Source organism: Coffea arabica, chromosome 10c, assembly GCF_036785885.1.
Source record: "Coffea arabica cultivar ET-39 chromosome 10c, Coffea Arabica ET-39 HiFi, whole genome shotgun sequence".
In the NCBI taxonomy this organism is placed as follows: domain Eukaryota; kingdom Viridiplantae; phylum Streptophyta; class Magnoliopsida; order Gentianales; family Rubiaceae; genus Coffea; species Coffea arabica.
In genome coordinates, this window is record NC_092329.1 from 4,188,793 (window position 1) to 4,204,243 (window position 15,451).

The 15,451-nt window shown below is 35.6% G+C and overlaps 2 protein-coding genes across 2 annotated transcripts; one reads left to right on the forward strand and one right to left on the reverse strand.

The window, feature by feature from the left end:
• Nucleotides 1-741: 741 nt before the first annotated feature.
• LOC113714977 (uncharacterized) lies at nucleotides 742-3,872 on the reverse strand. The gene is made up of 5 exons (XM_072069642.1): nucleotides 3,867-3,872; nucleotides 3,515-3,683; nucleotides 2,813-3,145; nucleotides 1,217-1,557; nucleotides 742-1,124 (listed from the first exon to the last, which is right to left on the reverse strand). The coding sequence occupies exons 1-5, from the start codon at nucleotides 3,870-3,872 to the stop codon at nucleotides 906-908; spliced, it is 1,068 nt and encodes a 355-aa protein (XP_071925743.1). The 3' UTR covers nucleotides 742-905.
• A 6,334-nt stretch (nucleotides 3,873-10,206) lies between these two features.
• Nucleotides 10,207-12,137, forward strand: LOC113714316 (allene oxide synthase). Its single transcript, XM_027238103.2, has one exon. The coding sequence runs from the start codon at nucleotides 10,328-10,330 to the stop codon at nucleotides 11,831-11,833; it is 1,506 nt and encodes a 501-aa protein (XP_027093904.1). The 5' UTR covers nucleotides 10,207-10,327; the 3' UTR covers nucleotides 11,834-12,137.
• Nucleotides 12,138-15,451: the final 3,314 nt, after the last annotated feature.

A 15,451-nucleotide genomic window follows, 5' to 3' on the forward strand; every position in this document is an offset into this window, starting at 1 on the left:
CTTTTCTGTACTTAGCCCACCACGCGCTCGTAATACTACAGTATTATTCTGTGTCATGCAGCCATCTGACTCAGAAGCTGCGCGCTGTGCCTGATTCAATAGTTGCCATTAGGAATTTAGTTGATTATCAATCGACAATCATCAAAGCATGCTGGCTTTCGGGGTTAGAGTAAACTTCCAACGAATTCAGCTCAATCGAGAGCTTGCTCAAAAATTGAATTCGAACTTGCGTCGATCAAATTCAAGTCAAGCTCAAGCAACTCAGATTAGTTTGACAAGTTTGAACTCGACCACAAAACACATGAGCTCAAGTAACACTGCTCAAGCTTGATTTGCACCCTGTTAATCGATTTACTCGATTGGTTGATTTAGATACTTCTGAGCTTCTGCATGGTTGTCTTTGCGAAATTGATTGATCATTCGGGTAAAGACAAACAGAGAATAAATGACAAGAGATTGAATCTTGTTAGCTATTAAGCTCGATGGTGAGATTGTACATGAAAAGTAAGAGGACTGCTTTTTCCAAAGGGATATTCGTTGGTTATTCCACCAAAAAATTTAAAACCTTGTTAACCTATGGCTGATAATGACCACTGACTTGTTCTCTAGATCGTACAAGAACAATTTGTCTCTTTCTCTTGCTTGAGCGAAAACCATTTTTGATCGTTCATTCTTTCTCGGACGCCGATTTCCTGGAAATTTGTGTGAAAACAGTGAACCAAGAAGTAAACAACTGTGGACTGCCAAAATTGCCAAGTACCCTTAATAACCTGTGACAGGAAGGGAAGAGGCACTAAGCCTAACGCTCGGATTGAAAGAAGTTTCCGCGAACTGCCATACAACACTCCTGAGTTGTAAGCACAAGAGCAGGGTAAAGTGAAATGATAACAAATCCTCCCCATACTTCAATAGTTCTCTGCAACCGGTCTGGAAGGAAACAGCCTCAGGAGAAATGTTAACAATGACCACAGGGAAAACACACCTAATATTTGGAAAGTCACTATCAAAGAAACCAATGCACCATTTCTTTCTAGCAATTGTTGGGTAATGGGTGCATCCTTCATCGCAAACATGAAGGTCTGAATAAATTGAACTGCTCGGGTAAGCTGATAGATCCTGTAAACCTGCAATGACACAGTTTGAGGACCTGAAATCCAAACTACACCATTCCCCATCAAAATGATATCTTCAATCCATTACAAGAGACTTCACATACCTCAAAGATGATGGTAACTAGGGGCCAGGAGGAGGACTCGCGGCTTTCAAGACGCTTTTCGAATAAAAATTGCACCAAACAGCCAGCTAAGAAGGGAGCTACTGCCACCAATGCAGGTAAGCCAAGCACAGGCCAGGTAACATAAACGGCTAAGAGAGGGGCAAAAATCTTAAAGCCCGTAATAAAGAAAACGGAGGTTAAGTATCCTCTAAGCCCTGTTATTAGGCTCCACCTCTTTGCACTAAATTGCAGATATGGCTTTTGGACGTGGTCAGTGACACGCAAAAATGTTGCAAGCCCAATATAAAACATGACTTCAGAAGCGAGTGATGAAATAATTTCTGCATGGTCAGTCAAAAGGAACTTCATCAAAGCTTGCTTTTGACAATGAAGTATAATGAAACATCATGCAGATGCAAATACAAATCTGCTCCAAAATGTCCTAAGCATTGAAAAATCATAAACAGCGAAGTTAAACCTAAAAAACACAAATAAGAGAACTGCGAAGAATAGCATCTTCCCTATTTCATCTTCTGCCCCTAGACTGAAGGTTATTTGCCTGCAACAGCTGGAGATAGACTGGGTATACAACTATCCATAGAAAGGTAAAACCTCAAAATTAAACTTCATTTCTTCTTAATAGAATGTTTTAATCACAAAAGAGTCCTCTTAGGCAGTACTGTATTCTTTAAAAAAAAAAAAAAAGCACTGGCTTGAATATACTAGATTCTTCCAGGTTGACTTAAAAAAGTACTGAGACTCCACATGCTTTCTTATTATTCTTTTGAAACTATTATTTACATGTCAAACTAGGAAAACTATTTCAAAATGGAGGATATATTTCCAACTCCTACCAGATTAGGCCAGCAAGTGGAGTAGGCAGTTTACTGCTCTCCTATTAGCAATATAGCCGGAAGGATGTTTATTTGAATCTAAGTATTCTGTCAATGAGCAGCCAATTAGTTCAACAGGATTTTTTCCAATGTAATTTAACCAAGTTCATAAATCACTGAAGATGAGCACAATTTACAATATCAGCATATTCTACATCTCATTTGGAATCCCAAATGTTTCTGCAGGGTACAACAAAGTGGGATCAGTATAATTTGATTTACCACTCATTAACTACAATATGATATTGAAACTCACCACCCTAATGAAAAAAAATGTACCTTTCAGAAATATTAACCACCACATCAATCCCTAGACCTCAACTTTCAGCCATTGACTTTAAATAACTTTGATCAAAGCTTAACCTCTAAGCACAATTTTATGACACTTTGTTAAGTCACTCAGAGAATTTTTAATAAATGGTGATGCAAAAACCCAATAAAGTTTGTGCACAGAACAAGATTATCAATAACCTTATCTAAAATGTCTAGTACGAGGCAACAATGAGCAGTGTGCTACAAGTGATTCACACGTATATTGTTGGAATACTACTACAAACCATCTCCCAAGATACCTTTAGGGTATAGATTCCATCCATGCAGTTCACAATTTTTCTTAATCACAGTAATTCAACCCTTTTTCCACGAAATGTTAAATAATGAAGAATTATGCGTAGCAAGAACCAGATATTCATGATAATAACACCTGAGAGGAGCTCATCCCTGAAGAGGTCTACAACAGCATTGCCAAGAAAAAACCGCGGGAGCACTAAAGATGAGATCAAAGCAACAGGGGCCAATACCCAAACAAAAGACCCTACATTTTCCTCCACAGGAGCTGATACCAATTTACTTTCTTCAACCGATTGGTGAGTGAGCCCCAGAAAAGAAACTGAACCCGGTTTACCACGAAATGGCTCCGACCCGTCAATTGCATTCACCTGTGCATCTCTAGGCTCCCTTCTTGGAGACGTCGATGTTCGAGGTTGCTCAGAATTAAGAGCACACAGTACATTCCTGCTCCTAAACCTCGATTTTACTGAAGGAATACCCAAAAAAAGGGTGAAATGAAAGAAGAATTTTAGCTTGCATTATAACCAATCCTTTAGGATCACAGCTAATTGAAACAAAATTTACAAGAAATTTTAGACCCCTCATTTGAGCGTCTAATTGAGGAATGAGAAAGCATACATTTTAGTTCATTTTGTAACAAAAAGAGTTTGCTTTGAGAATGCAACAGAGGCGTTGAGCTGCTTCTTTGGTGCTGAATCTAAAAGGGGAGCCTAAAAATAGAAATTTATTGCAAAATTGAGAATTTATAAGCAAAGAAAATAATACAAGGACATAAATTTCTGAACTAGTATCGGGTGAAAAAATGAAACTCTTGAGACGCCAGAAATCTACTTACTTTGCGAGGATGAAATGGAGAAATTACAGGGAATGAGAGTTGATTGTGGACCCAGCCACACGCTGATTGCAATTCCATATGAATTAAATAGTGGCCGGGGGTTGAAGTAGGCAGCTGATATAGGCTGTGAATTGATGGGTTTAAGGAAGGAAAAGGCCGTCCTTAAACCCTATGAACCCCACTCCGCCGCGGCTCTTACGACTGTTCTTTCTGCGTTTTAGTGCACCGGCCGCTGTAGTTCGCCACGTGTAAGGTGACTGACGCCACCAAAAATGCTAAACATACAATTACCCCTTTTGTCAGTCCACCTTAGCAAATGAACTATTAAAACATTACAATTGATAAAAATAACCTCCATTTTAATTGTTAAAATTTTTTATGAAAATGGCACTCTTCATGTTCTATAAAGAAGCGACCTCCAAAAGTTTTCCAATTTCTTTCGATCATTCATCACATGAAAAAGTCCTCTCTCCTTCTTTCATAACATTTGCAACTAAAACAGAAAAAAAAAAAAAAAAAATGTCCCAAGTTTCTTCAATTTCATTTTCTTGCTCTTCCTGTAGAGGTTGTTCAACACACGATATGGAAGATCCAATCCAAGAAATCCCTGGAGGATGTGGTAAAATAGTACCTTTAAGAAGATCTTAGACTAATTTTTTTGGATATATTTTACGATAGATTTCTTGGAATCGAGGAAATAGATTTCTTGGATATTCAAATTATAATGTTTGATCTCTACGATAGACTAATTATTTTCTGTATTTTTTAGACAAATAAATTGAAATACGAAAATATTTTTATCTATAATCGTCAATGGATAAACCAAATCTTTATGCAACTGGTGAGAAATATATGTGCTATATCCTATCCGAACTTGCGGACATTTATGTCAGTTCATTATTATTTATAGGAACGACATTATTGTCATTTTGATGTCATCAGTTAACATCGTTACTAAATGTTTACTTTGAGTGAGAAAAATAAAATTTGGGAGATAAATTGCAAATACACCAAACTTGACGGGACTTCTTGTGATTAATCCGCTAAACATATGAGTAACTATATAACGCTTTGTTTTCTTTTCACTTGAGTGGATCAGTAGTTACTCCTTGTTTAGCTGCAAGATGAGATTGACCCTTCTTCCACCTCTGCTCCCGGTATTGATAGAAAATGCCTACTAGAAATTTTAGCGATTTGAAATATATTATTATAACCTAGGGAGCTTCTATTGTCCCTTTTGGAATATAACTTCAAGTTAAATTTACCATTAAATGGTGAAATAAGTATTATTGACTATTATTAGATTATAGTAACAATTTCAAGGATTTAAAATTTAGACCATTATCCTTATTGAGAATAAGGAATGAATGGTACTCTAAAAGGATAGAATTTTCCTATTACTTATCGAATTCTAAGGACAAAAATCAAGCTCCATTAGGCCCAACTGCATCAGCAAGGAGAGGACCGGCCAAGTCCCAACTGGGCATGGCCCAATACCGTAAACAATTAATGATTTTACAAAAGTTGATAACTACTGCCCAACCAAAACAATTAATTTAAGTTACGGACGCATTTAATTGCAGTGGTCCATCCTTTCAAAACTTTATGGCAATGGTCCATATTGCAAAAGTAGGTCGAATGTCTAGAAATATTACTAAATTTAAAAAATATCTCAACAGAGTCGTTTTACCTACTTAAAATCCTTGTATTTTTAAAGTGTGGCGACCATTAAATATGATTTTTATGTTGCCTTTTTTATGGTTCCAGCAGGATGGGGAAAAATATTTTTTTTAATCCACATACACAATCGCGCCATGTGGCGACTTTTTTTTTTTTTTTTTTTTTTAAGATTTGAACATGCAAATGCGGCGACCACCTTTTTTTTTATTTTATCAGACGCCAGATGCTTTGATCTAGAAAGTTAAATTAACTGTTCAATTAAAATAAAAAAAGTAAACAACTACTCCACATTTGAAGAGACGCAGGATATCACGTGTTGCATGTCGTCCTCTACTTCATTATTGTCCCTTTTTCTCTTTAAAAAAGATGTGTTTGCCAGTGACCTGGAAAAATTGACATTTGACAATCACCTGTCCTCAATCCTGATTTTACGAGCCAAGCTGAGAGCTGCCCTGCCCTTGACGGATAAGAAAATACGGGCGATGCTGGAAAAGCATATTTAGGGAGTTAACCCAATAGGGGAAAATTTTTCAAAAGAAGACAAAAATGGACAAAGAAAAGAGGTGGTTAAAATAGGAATATTGATGGGTATCGACCAAGTACTTCCTGTTTTCTTCAGAATTTTAAAAAAAAAAAAAAAAAAAAAATTTTACTTGAGCATAAGGTAGCAGCTGCTTGTTGGCCCAGATGCACCTAGGAAACTGACCGTAGTAGTGTTAATGTGTTAGCGAGCTCTGGACCATGCATGGGGAGGACGATGGAAGAGAAAGGGACACAGCTAAAGAAGCCAATCTATTACATCCGAAACCATCGTATTACAACTTTACAAGTGGACAACAGCTAAAGAAGCCAATCCACTCCACTGGTTCTTAATTGGGATAACATCCGAAACCTCCCTTGAGGTTTCTCCTACTATCACTTGACATCTTTGAGGTTTTTGAAATATCACTTACCTCCCCTAATAAATGTAAAAAGATTATATTAATCCTAACTTGATACATAATTCACATATCAAATAAATGAATGTCAAATTTATTTATTTTTTAAAAAAAAAGAAACGAAAGTCACTTTCTTCTCCTTCCCTTTCCTCCATCATTCTCTCTTATTCATTTTTTGGATGACTATGCAATATTTTATTTGTAAATAAATTAAATTTTATTTATCTTTTTATTTTTTGTGATTGTAATAAAGTAGGTTATGATTTATTTGCTTATTTTAAGTTATTTTTATAATAATTTGTACAATTTAATGGTTTGGGCAATGAGAAGATGTTGAAAAAAATAGTTCATAAGAAATTGGTTTTGAGCATATAGAGTTAAATTGGTGCAAGTATATTTCTTTTCAAATATCTTTTTTATTTTTTTAAAATTTATATTTTTATGAGATATAGCATTTTGATGTGGTAGTACTACAAGAGATTATTTTTTTAAGTGATGGTCTTCTTGGAGTAAACAAAGTGGTTTAGAAATATTTTTATTTAGCAATTGAAAGGGTAGTTTAGGATTTTTAAAAATTTTGTTACACAAATAACAAAAGTAAGAAAGGTAAGTGATTTTTTAAAACTTTAAAGGTATCATGTGATATTAAGAGAAACCTCTGGGAAGGTTTCTGAATTTATACTATTAGATGCTAATGACATTGAAAGGTCTCTCTCTCTGTCTATGTGTGTGTGTGTATATATATATATATATATTAATATGCAAAAAGTTACAGTAGGTTCTAGTTCAATTATGATCATGGATTAGAGCATACATACACTGAGAGACTAAAAGTCGCTCACAGAGGAAGAAAAGGTCTGGATTTGAGAATTTGAGAGCCAGTCATTCAGTGCATTTGCAGAAAGTTGATCCGTTTCTCCCCAGGAATAAACGGTACTGATTTGCACTGGAGAATTAACGTTGAACAATTAAGATGCATGCCGATCTTGCGCCAACATGCATTTTGTAGCTCTAAAATAGATTATACGATCATCATCCGCCGGTGCATTGCATCACATGTGAACATTATGCAGCTTCAGCTTCCCCAAAGTTCACGAACCTTCCTTCTTTGTCATTTCTGAAAAGTGAAAAGTGAAAATGAACGATTCTAAAACCAGCGAAACAAACGAGTCCTACAGGATATATCCACTCCCGTCCTATCCGTTCCACGTTTCCGACGGAAAATATCTACTCCTATCCTTTCAACGTTATCCTGAAACGAGGTATCCGAGGAAAACGTGTCGAGGGTACTTCAGATGTTAAACGCAGGACTAAAATATAATAGATATAATGCAATCAATTGTTCGATTAAGTAAAAAAAAAAAAAAAAAAAGCCATTATAGATTGTTTGGTTACTAGTTCTCCGGTTTGATGTCCGAGAAACTAATTGGATATTGTTACCATTTAGTTAGTTGATAATCGACAAAATTTCAATAATACATTACTAGTTTTAATAGAACTATCACTTACTACTATAAGAGTCAAGAGTTAATAACTTAAAATATATACTATTTTACAGTTGTAGCTTTTGTTCTTCGTATTTCTCTAAGGTAAACACGGGTTAAATTGGCTGAAAGGACAGTCAATCCAAAAAGAAAACTTATTAGTTATACCTCGACTGATGTGTGGCTTGGTATTAGATACAGATCTTTTCAAAAAATAGCCGATTATGAACCAAATTTTAATAACCAAAATACTTGAATAATCATTTGATTAAACCTCTAATTAGAAATGCATGTTTGGGCCGTTGCATAAGCCATCATAAAAAACCTCTAGTAACTGAAATTGGACTTTCCGCGCCCTTGCCGACCCTAAAAGCACTTAATTTCAATGATGGAGATGGCTGAATAATAATTGACAATGGACGAACGATCTCAAAACTTATTTATGGCAATTGAAAAAAAAATAATTTAAAAAAAAAAAGTGAAAATGGTCCCAACCACTCAAGTCACCAGCGGTGCAGTTGTTACGTTTCTTTAGACAATAATGCAAAAGTTTGCTTCTCTGCCAACTGTCAACTGCTTTATGCTTGATCAAAAATTTTCGTTTAAGTAAAAGGAAAGCTAGAGTTCGAGGACTAAGAAACAAATAGGGAAAAAGAGAGAGAACGGATAAGAGAGAAGATAAAATTGCATAAACAAATGATAGACAGGAAAGAAAGGAGAGTAACTAGTTTAGTGGGGTGTTTGGTGTTTTCTGTCCCTTTTGGAGGTTTTTTGGGTTTTTTATTTGTGTGTGGGGGGACCACTTGTTGACATATTAAATCAAACCTAAAAAATATCAATGTCTATATTGTTAGTAATTCTATTGGAATGGAATCAAGTTATGGTAAATTTATTGTTTAGTAATTAATACTTTATTAGAAAATTTCTTGTGGTGCAAGACTTGTTCACCACGCCATCTAATTTATAAATAGGGAGTCTTATTATTAATCAGTTGAGAAGATTGAAATTTGATAGCATTGTTATTGTGGTAAGCGATTAATATATTAATATTTGTATATATTTGTAAATTGCCTTCCCATAAACAATAATTACACGAAATTTATCTTTTTGGGTTCCACACTACTTCAATGGGGGGCTTTTACCAAATAATCTAACGTTTATTAGAAAATTTGAAATTAGTCTACATTTTAGATTTTTTTTTCAAAATAGAGAATTTTTAGTTTGAAAAGGTAAATTCGAAGTCACATTTTCAAGTAGCAACTTTGAAACCGCCATTTAAAAGGGCGACTTTAGGACATAGCAAACAAAAGTCACAGGTGATTGAAAACAAATAACCTGAAATAGCATTCTCGAGTGGCAATTTTGAAATCGCCGTCATACGAGAGAGTGATTTTGAAGTCCCCCTTTCAAGTACAAAATCTCTAGTTGGGGAAGAATTGGAAAAAGGGATAATTTCAGAGACCTCCCCTAAGGTTTCTGACAATTTCACTGAGCCTCTCTTGAGATTTAAAAAATTACACATACCTCCCTTATCATTTAAAATGATAATTTTACCCTTAAATATTTTAATGAGATTCTCTTATTTGGTATACTTATACTTAGAATGAATTTTAAAATTATTTTTTCATTCTTTTTCCTTCTTATTGCTTTATTTAAAATTTTTTACCAATAAAATTGTAGAACTACCACTATTGTCTCTGGGTTTCTATTATAATTAAATGTCAAACTAGTGATTTTTTTGACGAGTTAATTTTATATGTAATCCAATATTTTTGCTGATTTTTGTTTTTTATTTTTTGGTATTAAAATTAATAATAAATCAAAAAGAAATGGCCCAAAAACACTACTAAATTATGATAATCCCACTACTCCAAAAATTTATAAATTCTAAATGAATTATTTCAAAATTTTCTTTCTATCTTATAAATCTAAATCAATAATAAAATACTATTAAAAATATCATATCATAGTAATAAAACTATTATTATAACTGTTTATCAAATAATAGATATGGACTTGAAAAATTTGGCACATTTTCCTTATAATTATACTAAATAATCTTATAATTGTATAGGAAAATAAATTAAAACAAATTCTACAAGGGCATTTTTGGATCTTCATTTAAAAAATTGTCCAAGTCAATATTATTTTAAGGTCTTTTTACTAAAACTATCAAATCAAGGGAGGTAAATATAATTTTTCAAACATTAAGGGAATTCAGTGAAATTGTCAGAAACCTCAGGGGAGGTTTTTGAAATTATCCCTTGAAAAAATTGGACCACATTTGAAGTTTCCGGTAAAAAGCTGAATCATTGAGGTTAATAACCCTGGTTCAGGGTACGAAATGAAGCAAATACGAGAAATATATCCGCAGAAAATCAATTCAAATTCATCCCCGCCTGCCTTTCACGACTCCACCAGGCCTCAACGACGTGCAAAAGTCAAGTACGAAACGCCAATCAATTTACTCTCAATGACCAGGCTTCCTAAAATACCCAACGATGACAACGTGCCTGTCTAGTACCTACTCCTGCAAGGCCAATCTAGCGGTAGCTAGCTGTGTGTGTGTATAAAAGGAGGCATTCTACAGATATTATGCGCAGCAATCCACTACTCGCCAAGTACATTCTCCAGTGCTCCCTCCACTCCCCCACACCCACCTCCCCCAAAAAAAGCTTCATTCCTGGTAAGTTTTCCAGGGTAAACAAAACATGGCCGCACTTTCCTCCACAGGTTTGCTCCAACCTCCATCAGAAACAACGTCACCAAAGCAGCAGGAGGCGACTCCTGTGTCACCCCAGCCAAAAACCACAGCCCCGCTGCCACTTCGGGAAATCCCCGGTAGCTACGGGCTTCCTTTCATAGGACCAATCAAAGACAGACTGGACTACTTTTACAACCAAGGAGAAGTCCAATTCTTCAGCACCCGGGTGGAAAAGTATAAATCCACCGTATTCAGATCCAACATGCCCCCTGGTCCTTTCATTTCTTCCAATTCAAAAGTTATCGTCATGCTTGATGGAAAGAGCTTCCCTGTCCTCTTCGACATTTCTAAAGTCGAAAAGAAAAACCTCTTCACTGGGACTTACATGCCCTCCACTAAACTCACTGGCGGATACCGTATCCTCTCCTATCTCGATCCGTCCGAGCCAAAACACACCAAGCTTAAAAACCTCCTGTTTTTCCTCCTCTCCAACCGCAAAGACCATGTCATCCCCGAGTTCCATAAAAGCTACACTGAACTGTTTGACAGCATAGACAAGGAATTTGCCGCTAAAGGCAGGGTCACGTTTGAGCAAGATGGAGCAGCTTTTCGCTTCTTAGGTCGAGCCTACTACGGCGCCGACCCGGCAGACTCCAGTCTCGGCCAAGACGGGCCTAAGTTGATCAACAAATGGGTCCTTTTCTCTCTTCATCCCATTGCCTCACTCGGGCTGCCTAAGCTTATTGAAGACCCTTTACTACACACCTTCCCCTTCCCACCCTGTTTGGTGCAAAAAGATTACCGAAAACTCTACGATTTTATCAACGCGAACTCCACGTTCGTCCTGGACGAAGCTGAGAGAAATGGAATCGCACGTGATGAAGCGGCCCATAACCTCGTATTTGCTACGTGCTTCAATACCTTCGGGGGCATCAAAGTCCTCTTCCCCAACCTGATGAAATGGATCGGCCAAGCTGGAGTCGAACTCCACAAAAAATTAGCCCAAGAAATTCGATCAGCTATTAAGTCAGCCGGTGGCACTCTTACAACGCAAGCCCTCGAGAACATGCCTCTGACGAAGTCGGTTGTCTACGAGACTCTCAGGATCGAACCTCCGGTGCCTTACCAGTACGGGAAGGCTAAGATTGATTTGACTATTGAGTCCCACGATGCCAGTTTTGAGGTAAAGAAGGGGGAGATGTTATTCGGATACCAACCCTTTGCGACCAGGGATCCAGAGATTTTTGAGAGGGCCGAGGAGTTTGTGCCGGACAGGTTCGTGGGTGGAGGGGAGGAGTTGCTGAAGTATGTTTTGTGGTCTAACGGACCTGAAACGGAGAGTCCCACTGTCAACAACAAACAGTGCGCTGGGAAGGATTTTATCGGGTTCATTTCGAGGTTGTTCGTGGTGGAGATTTTCCGCCGTTACGACACTTTCGAAATTGAGGTTATGAAGGTTACGGCGCTGGGTTCTACTATTGACATTACCTCTTTAACGAAAGCAAGCTCCTGAACATAGAACCTGATGAATTGGGGGCAGCATACACCCTCATTCCAATGGAATTTCATTGTGGCCAAATAAAATAGGAAACACATCATGGAGATGCAAATATTTGTGTTCTGCAGTCTTCCATGCCCTCTTATAGCATTAAGAAAAGAGTGCCAAGTTCAAATAATATTCTAGAGCGTTCAAGAGCAGCATATGTACCTGTATTTGGTTGCAAGCTAAATTTTGGCTTTGTTTGTATTAGCGGTTTTTTGAGTTGTTTTTAAAATATTTTATTATAACAATATGTGTAAAAAAATTTTACTTTAAATATTTTTAGTGATGTATTTTAGGGTGCCCTTTGAAAATATATTTTGAAGTATTTTTTAGGTTTAAAATATTAATGGGATACTTCTAAAAATTTGACCACCATTGCCCATCACCATCACTCACCACCCCTTCTCCTCCCTCCTTCCTCCCCATTCTTCCTCCCTTTTCCTTCTCCCCTCTTGCAACCCTCTTTCGCAACCCCTCTCCCCCTATTCTAGTCGTACTCCATAACCAAAAAATTGTTGCCGGCCAAAGATCTTATAGCCATTCTGGTCCCATTTTGGTTGGCCAAAGATTTGCTCATCATGGCTGGCAACAATTACAAAAATATTATTATTATTATCTAACAAGTAAAATCACAACACAACTCTAACTCATACATTAGTCATCTAAAATCATGCTAATAAAAAATAGTTATATTTTGGGATCAAAGAAAAGGAAAAAATAGGAAACAAAGTCATAGATGCTTTTATTTTGTATATTTTAAAACCATTTCCAAAAAAAATAAGTGAAATAATTCTTTAAAATTATTAAACAATAATAATGACAGCAAATGAAGATAAAGAAGATAAAATAGTAAAATCAAAATTTAATATAATAAAAAAAAGAAATAATACAAAAAATGTCCCAATCGCACAGGAGGAACACCCAACAACACTTGCGCCCCGTTCAAACGCCTTGGGGCTTGTCTCGCCCGGAGATTCAGCACAAAAACACCTTTTAAAAATATCTTTGGTTTCCGCAACCCAGCGCCCCAAGATGTACAACATGAATCTAACTTCACAAAGCTTCACTCGTACGTTGCTGAAACCAGTTAAGGCCTACATGGGGTCTGTTTGGATTGTGAATTATTAGAGATATTTTTACTGTAACACTTTTTGTGATGTGATGTATGTGAGATAAAAAGGTAATTGGGAAGGTAAAAAGGTGTATTGAAAATTGTAATGATGATGTAAACAAATAAATTTGGGGAAATAAAGCCCAATCCAAATAAATTGTTTATTTACTTTTTTTTTCATGTTATGAAAGCTGTTTGAATAGAATATTATTTAAAATAATTAATGTAGTAGTTTTTGTACTGTGGTATATATGTAAGATAAAAAAAATAGGTAATTGAAAATATAAAAAGGCGAGTTAAAAAATATATTTATAATGTGAGCGAAATATTATTTAGAATAACACAAAAGTTACCATTTTGAAATCAACAATTGCTTTTCAATTTTGTTATTTTTTTTTTAAAAAAAGTAATTTGTACAAATCCCGTCATCCCAATGCACATCTACTAAGTGAATAATTTGGATTCGAAGATTATACATGTAAATTCATTCAATGCTACATCTCCATAAAAAAAAAAAAAAAAAAGAGTTAGATTCTTAAAAAACTACTTTAGAGGGAGAGAAAGTGTTACAAAAAGACATTTTTTTATTCTCAATAGTCCAAATTGATAAACATTTAGTGTATTTTTGCGAATGCACAAGAGAATCTCCCTTTCCGGCGATCATGAAAAGAGTTGAATGTTTCTTGCTGTATACGACTACATTCTTCCCGCAGTTACTCTGCTCTTACAGTCTCACCCTCCTCATTCGACCTTAAATCATCACTGGCTGGGGTCCTTAAATTCATGTTGGTTGTTCGCTTAAAGAAGAGAGAAGAACGAAATATTCATGTGGAGAAGGATGTTTCCATCGTTCATAGAGTTTTCGGCAATTTTAGCTTGAGCCATTTAATTGGGTTTATTTCTGTTGCTCTGCCTATGTTATGTTGGCTCGCTCATATAAGAGTTTGTTTGGATAGGAGTTTATTTTTGTTTGGATTGAGCATTATTTACTCAGTTTTATTTGCTTACATCATCATTACAATTTCCAATACACCTTTTTATCTTCCCAATTACCTTTTTATCTCACATACATCACATCACAAAAAGTGCTACAGTAAAAATATCCCAAATAATCCCAAATAACTTACAATCCAAACAAACCATGATCAGTTAAACTCTACTTCCTCACTTAAAAGGGAAAAGGCAATAAAGAAAACTCTCTACCAAAGTGTTTTATCAGTTATTTTCCTTTAATTTTGGAATTTGGGAGCGTAATTTTCTTTTTTTTTTTTTTTGTTCGGAGAATCAGCAAGCATGTGAAGGGAATTTTTGAAGGACCAAATTGATAATAAATTATAAACCCAGAAACAATCATAAAAATTTAATATATGAGGCAAAGGAAAATCTTCACTAACGATCATGTGAGGCTGCAGTACTTTTGGTGACAAATAGCAAGACGACAAGATCCTATACTTTTTGCGAAACTGGAGGCGACCTCTACGTCTTACAATGACAAGGCACAAGACTTCTAATTCTACTATTACTAGCATTATGGGATTTGATCCCATGTGGCCGACTTTAGACTTGCCAATAAACAAATGACATCTTGCTAACCAATCAATTATAACTTGGTTTATATCTCTACAATTTTCATGTAACTTTACTCACATAAGTATTAAGAAAATAAATTATGTTTCGTGCTCAACAAATCTAAATTGACACAATTTAAAACAAAAAATATCTAAATTCCTACTGCACCCTCTTTTAAAGAGTTGAATGTATGTTGGTACATTGTGCAATGCTACTACTCACTCCACACTTACGCTCCAAGTCTCAGGTTAGAAGTAGTTTAAAGGTTATAAATTCAAAAGTCAAAACATGAGGATATTTCTCTTCATTCGACCTTGAATTATGCGGATCACAACTAACTAGATGGGATTCTTAATATTTCGTACATATTGAATTATTGATTGTTCGCTTAAAGAAGAAAGAAGAACGAAAAATAGATGTTGAAATTTAAAATATTTATATTAAAAAAATGTTGAAAGCTGTTTCGGGGGAGGAAGGTTGGGTTGGGTGGTACGAGGAAAGAGAATGTAAGCAAGAGATCTTGTGTTCGAATCCTCCCGCTTACACTAAAAAAAATAAATAAAATGTTGAAGGCTGTTTCGTCGTTTGTTGAGTATACAGAACATTTAGTTGGCCCATTTAGTTGGCCTTATTTCTATTCCTTGCAGTATGTAGGCCTGCACGTATTATGTGGCCCAGGCCCCGTGAGTTGTATTGATGATCGCATCTTCTTTCTTGGAATTTATTTAAGCGGTCGACCAACTCACGGGTCATAAACTTTTTTCCTGTGCTTTAGTACAGTCTATTTTTATTTATTATGATTTTATACAAATATGAATAATTTAAATATGAAAATTAAACAACATTCCTATGTGTTCATTCATATTAACTTTAAAAAATTAATGTAATCTAACTGTTCAATTATTTAC